We start from the raw sequence: 8,604 nt of genomic DNA on the forward strand, positions 1-8,604 counted from the left end.
ACGAAGCAACCAATGTTCGGGCACCGCCAGGCGCGGCCACGGCCACGGCAACTGTCGAGACCCATGGCACGGCACGACGCTCACGCCACGGACGGACGAAACCCATGCGCAATGAGCCTCCGGCTTAGACGGCACTGTTCAAAGTGGAGCTAAAAACAGTGGAGCTGGAAGATGGGCAATTCTGTCGATATTAGATTGGTAGTAATATAGGAAGGTGGGTGTCTTGAGCGAGGACGTGGACCGCATCAAGCACAGGGATAATCTCGCACACAAGTTTTGAAGTAAAACTGACCTCGCCACTTTTTATAATCAGCGAGAGCGTGCGCATTGTAGAAACACGAGTATATCATATAAACTTCCTTTCAGATATTTTCTGGTTTACAACTACAAGACAATGGGCCCTGCCTCCCATCAACCCACACCGAGGATACTTGCCCACCATCTAGTCTGGCCCATTGAAAACTCATGTGAGAACTCATTTCACCTGCCCCGATGCGCTCTTACCAATCTTAACTACAATGCTTCCTTAATTACTTTTATGCACGATTTTATGCCTCTAATTGCAGCTACCTTAAATTGAATTAATTTCTTAAAATTATTTCTTAAATTACTAGGTTAACATACTAATATATTAAAATTATTATTATTCTTAAATTTAAATTCCAGGCATCTGGCCCCTAGCCTCGAGTAATTGGTCGCACTCGCGGGGCAGCTAGCGGGCCGTGACTACTACCTCCAAAATCCAGTTGGTTGATTACAATACGCGGCTGCTTCAACTGCCGGATGAGCGTCACGAGTGCTTGTCATATTCATGGCGCACCCATCCATAATCTATAAACCCAATACCAGCCTCAAATAGCGGCCGACACCACCGGCACTTACAGCGCACGCGACCTCTTCGGGCGTCGACGGCTTGAAAGGGTCTTCATGCGACTCGAATCCAGTCAGTTTATTCTCAGACAATATTATCGCTGATTCACAATCGGTTATCAATTCCTCGCTAACATCTGTTTTCATGACTTCTGATCTCACTTATAAACCTATATTTTCGATCCCACAAATATAACACCGACAAAATAATTAATATATACAAAATGATTTAATTCTACTACAACAGATTCTACACGAGGATAAGCAGCAGCGCGTCAAGACCAATAGAGAATTAGAATTACGGATACCCACTCACAAACGGCATAGGCCCAGCGTAGTCGACCCTACCTACTTGACAGTCACAAGCTGATAAAGCAAATCGATCAAACACATAATACCACCACACACACGCGCGTAAAGATATTAGTTACCAGAAAATACTACTGTCAAATAATTGTTAATTGTCATCCATAACTTAATTACACGATCAACGCTCAACGAAATACTTGAACGAGAACGACCTGACACAACCAGCGCACCGTAACGCTGCCACCAACACGAAAAAACAGTTGAGTAGTTTAACAATTTATCTTTACACAATTACCAGACCGAGAGAGCTAAGATCCAAAAAAGTGCAATGTAATATTAAAACAACTATACCTAAAACTGACGCAAACTCATCTTAACGCCGTGGCTCGAAAGTACACGGACTGGCGTGCTCCAAAATAGGACGTTTAATATGGGAGCATAGCAGTAACAACTACACCCAATTTCAAACATGTGGGTCAAACGGTTCCTGAGTTATCGTTGACCGAAGTCAAATGTTGACGGACAGACGGACGAACAGACGGACGGACGGACAGACGGACGTACGACGGACAACGACCCATGGCAATAGCTCAGCTTGACGATGTTGTAGGGACGTAGTTTGTATGTTATAATTTAGAGTATAAATAATCAAGAAGAAATATATTGTTTACAAACATAAGTCACCATCTCGTCGTCCCGTCCTGTCCTGTTCCAACCGTCCCCACCGTCCCGTTCAAATGACCTGCAGCCCTTATATGTCAACCCCGCATCCAATCACGGCCCAGTTCCACTCTACCCCAGCCAATCACACACACCAACACTCTCTTATTCGAATTATTGCGCGCGAAATGCACAATCTGTCCCGCAGATGTGCATACGGCGTCTACTAGTCTGATATTCACCCAGCCTAACTATTTCGAATCTATATGCTAAACGTCCAACCTTCTCTATGTACAACCAATACTATCTACAATTACTAATTCAATGTAACATCTGTACAACATGTGTAAACCATATGTTACAATGTCAAGGTGAGCTAAAAATGAAAGTGGCAAACTTACTGAATCTTTGCTGCGTTTATTTTCTCGCTTGCTTCCCAGCTTCTCGCCGAGAGCGGCCTTGCGTTCCTCCTCGAAACGCTTCTCCTCCTCCTCCCTTCTCTGGCGCGCCCTCTCGACTGCCGCAGTCATCTCGCTGCTCTGCAGCCTCCTTTTCTGTCGCCACATCTACAACAATGAAAGATGAACTCGCAACTTAGCGTTCTTCCATTCATGATCAATCACTCCAATCTTGTAAGTAGCAATGTGCAATATTAAGATGCATATATATTTGTTTGTGCATTAGCGCTTACATCTGCATTTAGGGTTACACATCTTCATCGTCCCCATCGCGTTGTCTGTACTCGGTACAATGCCTCATGCGTGAAGGTGTACAATACCAACATAAAATTAGTTGTTTTTTTATCACATAAGATAAATAAATGCGTGTTCCATCACATTCTAGACATGTTCTGTTACCTCTCCATCATCCACATCGGGCTGCTTTGGTGGCAGTGCACGTCCAGGCTGGGAAGGGTAAGGGCCAGGTGCCATAGGACCTAGCCGAGGGGGTCCTGAAGGACCGCCCGGGTACGGTGGCATGGGTGGCCCACCACGATGATCAAACGGCAATCCCTGCTGCTGCCACTAAACCGGTGAAATAGAACAGATTTCGCCCGAATTAGATTACAAAGTCATTTAACAGATCTTACATGCACATTGTTAACATTAAATGCTGAATTACAAAATTATGTCTGCCTCGGTGGACCGGGCCTCTCTCCCTGCTCGACATGCAAGTAAACAGTGAATTACAAATACATTACTTCATTCATAATTTAGTTATAATATCTGTATAGTAGTACCCTTTGTAGTATTTAGTTGTTTTCGAAATATTACAATTGAGCTTGTCGGCGTTCGAGTTAGATGTTTATGCATTTGGGCGAGGTTTACACAATTAGGTTGAGATATACACGTATGCATGTAAGATATACATGTATGCATAATAATATATATATATAATTGTATGCATGTAAGATATACACGTATGCTCACCCGCTGCCTGTACTCTCTATCATCCCGCTGATGCTCCTTGTCATGACTTCTCGATTCTGCTGACCTTGTACTGTCTGACGTATCTTTCCTGCAAGTCAATCGACGTCAAGTTGAACATAATGATATGTAAATAAAGGAAGAAATATAGATGTACAGCGTAACCTTTTCTACTTTGGTTCCCCTCAAACTAGCATCTCGTTGATTGGATGTTTTACGCACTCTTCTTTGTACATTACAGTTACATGTAAAAATTACGTTATAATCAAAATGGCAGTTGGCATAATTTTCATTAAGTAGTAGAATACAACTAATATGAAATAATTTGAGGTTGGCCTCAATACACACCGTGAAGCAGACATATCAAATATTTAACCTAGATATTTAAAAACTATATGATCACTCCATTAATACAGAGGTACTTGCTCAGTAAAACAGAAATTCTGATCAGCTTCGTAACAGATCATGATTGACAGATTGTTTTAGAAGCATCATCGCAAGTATACAATATGGGCCGTGTAGCTACGCAAGGTGCGAAATTAACGCGAGTCCAGAGGCAAATACTCCATGATATTTTCTGTCGGACTCCCTGATTTGACATATGCAGGAGTCCGTGTGACTCCCTGAAAATTCTGCTATACTAACTACCAAGTATACTTCGTTCCAGAGCATGGCCTCCCGGAATTGCCGTATTTTTCCAGCAAATGTCCAAAGACAATTTGGCAGACGTGCATCGCATGAGTATTCAAAATAAGCACACGCGTTATTGTTAATATCTTTAGTTTTGAACTTCAGACTGCGGACTCCCTCATTTTGCTGCGAACTCTCTCTTTTTGAGGGCAACGGACTCCCTTGTTCAAAAGTTAATTTCTACACCTGGCTACGTGTAGGGCCTACATATAGCATGCTATGGTTAGCTAGAGTGTAGGGGCTATGCTACTCACCTGCTTTCATCCCTATTCAATCTGTTGCTTGCAATATCTTCATCATCACTGAACTTTAACTCCTTACTGCAATCGACAGTATACTATTGCAATGGATTTTTAATGGTAACACTTAATATTCAAGTAGACAGTAAAATATTGTAAAATATTCACATATATTGTTGTAAGTATAATTTATGGTTTAAAGAGGTTTATTCATATAAATCCACATCCGTCCATAAACGACATGTCATCCAAAATTCCTAGGGGAGAAATTCCTGACATGTATTATGTTAAACGATCTAATTACACAAGAATATCATATATGAGGGTGTAAATTACCCTATTTTAAACTAGAATATTAAGAGTTTCACACTCGAACATGTCGAATATACATTGAACGAGATGAAGCCCTAGCATACCTATAGTCAACTTCACTCTGCACTGCTGCCCAACTGAATCCATTTTGGTCATTTTCCATTATGTGGTCCAACTCTTTTAAATCCTCGTCCCTGACAATAGCTGGTCTACTGAACGCCTCACCATCCATTTTCTGCAAACAGTCACGTTTACGTTTATTGCAATACGTCTAGTACATGAGGTAAGCAACATGCAGCATTATCTCTATACAAACACCTCAACAGAAATGTAAATGACAAAGGTATTCGATAAATGACGCCCCCACCCCAAATCAACATGCACGCAATGTAGTCAACATAATAAAAACGACTCCCCCCCCCATCCCTAATCAATATGAACTGAAAGATCTGTGAAGATAACAAACTTGCACACAATCTTCAAAACCAATCGCCCCGAATGAAAAACCGGCACACGACAACATGATGCATAGTTAGTTGTACCTGGCTGTCTGCTGGTGTCTGTGGTCCGTTCCTGTTTGGATTGAGACCAACACCGCTATGTGACTGCACCAATGACTGCTGCTGCTGCGTGGTCACGCCACGACCTCCTCCCTCCCGCCAGTTCCCCTCGTCTGTAACCACACGCACAAAAAACTTAGATGAATCACATCATCGCTTCCCTGTAGCTTGCCACTTTACCTTAACAACAGACATGCTACTAATGTGAAGCTTGCTAAACATGACACCGCCACATACCTTCACTCTGATGTGTCCTTGCATTCAGCAACGCATTCTACGCATCAAAACACACTTAAAATACTTGTAGATTTTTTAATACTTCAAAAACTATGTAGTATTTCTGAGTGTGATGCAGACAACGTATTAACCTGCGAGCCGTGCAGCCATGATTTGCACGGTCAGTTTTGAAACTGCACAGCCAAAAAAAATTTAAACGTTACTTACCCGGTCCCTGCTCCCCTTCCACATGCCCCACAACGCTGCTCCATAATTTCGGACCACTCTCCCCAGATTGATGCCCCTGTTGTGAATTCTGGTAATTAAAATCAAAGTGTCAATGACACTGTAGCTCACCACAAATGAAAGTGTCAATGACACTATAGCTCACCACAATGAAAGTGTCAATGACACTGTAGCTCACCACAAATGAAAGTGTCGGTGGGACGGGTTGGAACAGGACAGGACGGGACGAACAAAGATGGTGACTGTTATGTGTTGTAAACAATATATTTCTTAATTGAACACAATTCTATATGTCTTCTTGATTATTTATACTCTAAATTAATAAAGCATAAAAACTACGTCCCTACAACATCGTCAGCTGAGCTATTGCCATGGGTTCGTCGTCCGTTGTCCGTGCGTCTGTCGTCCGTGCCGTCCGTTCGTCGTCCGTCCGTCAACAATTTGACTTCGTTCAACGATAACTCAAAACCGTTAGGGGAAAAAAAGGGGGGGGGGGGGGGGGGGGGGGGGGGGGGGGGGGGGGGGGGGGGGGGGGGGGGGGGGGGGGGGGGGGGGGGGGGGGGGGGGGGGGGGGGGGAAAAGGGCGGGGGGGGAGGGGGGGGGGGGGGGGGGGGGGGGGGGGGGGGGGGGGGGGGGTGACCCACATGTTTGAAATTGGGTGATTGTTGTTACTGCTATGCCCCAAATTAAACGTCCTAATTTTGAAGCACGCCAGTTCGAAGTACTTTGCGCGGCCATTGTAATTTTTGACAAAAATGGGAATTGCCATTAGTCAGTTCAGGTTCAACGGATTTCTTGGCTCATTTTTAGTATGTGAATGAATAAGGGCTAGGGTTTTGATATTTAAAAAAAATCTATGCAAATTAGGTAGGGTTTGGCAATTATATAGCATATTATATAGACACAAACAGTCTGTGGTGTCACACTCGTCTGGTTCATTTTACAAGATTTCATTGACAATATCTTTAATGCAAATTGGTATTTTCTCTCCCCGCCCTGCGCGATAAATACGTCTATATTAGAGTAAAGTTTTACAAAACATGTCGGAACCGCAGCATAACCTATTTATTTCAAACGCCATCACTACAAAGCGGGTATAGCGCCATCTACGGTCACAAATTGTGATTCATTTTGGTTATAAAATTAATTGCGATATACAGATGGCAATCGTTTCTAATAATGTAACGTCGATGTGTGCGTCAATTAAAACTGACTTCTTCTTACTCACTGCATTTGTTCCTCTTTTGTGTGAGCTACGTGTCATTGACACTTTCATTGTGGTGAAGTACAGTGTCATTGATNAGTCTCGATCACCTGCACACAGACACAGATGAGGTTGAGGAATGGAATAACGTGTGTGGCGGCGGCCATGTTTAAGTCTCACCTGCACACAGACACAGATTAGGTTGAGGAAATGGAATAACATGTGTGGTGGTGGCCATGTTTGAGTCTCACCTGCACACAGACACAGATGAGGTTGAGGAATGGAATAACGTGTGTGGCGGCGGCCATGTTTAAGTCTCACCTGCACACAGACACAGATTAGGTTGAGGAAATGGAATAACGTGTGTGGTGGTGGCCATGTTTGAGTCTCACCTGCACACAGACACAGATGAGGTTGAGGAATGGAATAACGTGTGTGGCGGCGGCCATGTTTAAGTCTCACCTGCACACAGACACAGACACAGATGAGGTTGAGGAATGGAATAACGTGTGTGGCGGCGGCCATGTTTAAGTCTCACCTGCACAAACAAGTAGATGACAGCAAGGAATGGAATGACGATGATGAACGGCGGCGTGCTGAAGCTGATCGCGAACAACGTGGTGATCACCTGACAGGTGCACTCGATCAACATGCCGAATATGTGCGGAATTTCGTTATCCACCGAATTAATGTCCTGCGAAAACCTAGAGGAGAACCAGTAGTTAATGCAGAAAGGTATAGGGAAACGGGGGCTAACATACCAACTGTGTGTGCGTGTGTGTGTGAAGGGGTTATAAACTGTAAAGAAGTTGTACAGTATAGAATAATGAGCTAGTATAGTGTAGTGAGTAGTGTATAGTATCAATATTTTTAACAAATGTAATTTTAATTCAAAGTTGTGCTTTCATTCAATTTGTGCAAGAAAACATGGGTCTGTAATTAACTCTTCTTATACCCCCGTCACACCGGGGTGGCGTCCTTACTGCGCTCCTACGGCGACGGAAAATGGGCCAAGAGCGCGCCAAGGTCGCCATAAGCGTGGTATAAGCGTGGTGGAAGTTCAAGGAATTTTCTGGTCGCCGTACGGTCGCGGATGGTCGCCGTCCAGTGTGACGGGGGTATTATCAGAACGCTCCTGGCTCAGCTAAATTACTGCTGTGAGGAGACAACCTTGGCTAGAGCTGGCTGAATTGTCCGTGGCCCACGAATATTCATCTCACAAAAACTATATTCACAAATATATTATCATAAAAGCATTATTATAAAGTCGTATGCAAACACTTAAATAGAGAGGAGAAAGAACGTGAAGAGAGAGTTACATACATCATAAATATGAGTAATGGAGTCCATACTAGTTCGTGTAGTGCAGGAAGTTTAACTACAGCACCACCTACCTATTGACTATTCGACCGAGTGGGGTCGTGTCGAAGAATGATATGGGAGATCGGAGAACGTTGGCCAGCATGTTTCTGTGGAGGCTGCGCGAGGCAAGGAGAATCCCGGCAGCACGGGTGAGGGAGGCCCCCAGCACAAAGATGCCTGCGATACAGAACAAACAACGTGGTTAGGTGCACACAAAATATATGTGTATATATACATAGACTGGGTGGTCCACAACCTAAAATTCAAACATGTAAAACTGGGAACCTTAGAGGAGTATTATTATGTGAAATAATGTGCGCGAAGCGGACATCACGAGCGCGAAGCGCAAAGTCACTTGCGGCTGGGCCTAAGGCGGGCCCTGGAAGCTCCAGGGGTTTTAGATGCTCTCTGGTGCAATCTGAGCCTTAATTTGGAGCATTTATGTACAAAATTTATGACCTAAATTTCAAAATAATATGGATTGAGTCAAGAGTCATGAGTGAAGTCAT

General features: G+C 43.7%; 2 protein-coding genes across 2 annotated transcripts in view; both read right to left on the reverse strand.

The window, feature by feature from the left end:
* LOC106818195 overlaps window positions 1-7,041 on the reverse strand; it is a 22,802-nt gene extending 15,761 nt beyond the window's left edge. Inside the window, exons 1-8 of the mRNA XM_014822921.1 lie at window positions 6,985-7,041; window positions 5,512-5,599; window positions 5,050-5,180; window positions 4,612-4,742; window positions 4,211-4,276; window positions 3,270-3,357; window positions 2,697-2,864; window positions 2,241-2,405 (exon numbers count right to left, since the gene is read on the reverse strand). Of these exons, the coding sequence (XP_014678407.1) occupies window positions 2,241-2,405; window positions 2,697-2,864; window positions 3,270-3,357; window positions 4,211-4,276; window positions 4,612-4,742; window positions 5,050-5,180; window positions 5,512-5,599; window positions 6,985-7,041 (894 nt within the window). The remainder of the gene's footprint in view (window positions 1-2,240; window positions 2,406-2,696; window positions 2,865-3,269; window positions 3,358-4,210; window positions 4,277-4,611; window positions 4,743-5,049; window positions 5,181-5,511; window positions 5,600-6,984) is intronic.
* Window positions 7,042-7,043: 2 nt separating this feature from the next.
* The window catches only part of LOC106818196 (multidrug resistance-associated protein 1-like), a gene marked incomplete at its 5' end in the record, with an annotated part of 9,815 nt that continues 8,254 nt past the window's right edge, over window positions 7,044-8,604 (reverse strand). The window contains 3 exon segments of the mRNA XM_014822922.1: window positions 7,044-7,054; window positions 7,196-7,437; window positions 8,128-8,276. Of these exon segments, the coding sequence (XP_014678408.1) occupies window positions 7,044-7,054; window positions 7,196-7,437; window positions 8,128-8,276 (402 nt within the window).

This window comes from Priapulus caudatus, unplaced genomic scaffold (assembly GCF_000485595.1).
Source record: "Priapulus caudatus unplaced genomic scaffold, Priapulus_caudatus-5.0.1 Scaffold2085, whole genome shotgun sequence".
NCBI lineage: Eukaryota > Metazoa > Priapulida > Priapulimorpha > Priapulimorphida > Priapulidae > Priapulus > Priapulus caudatus.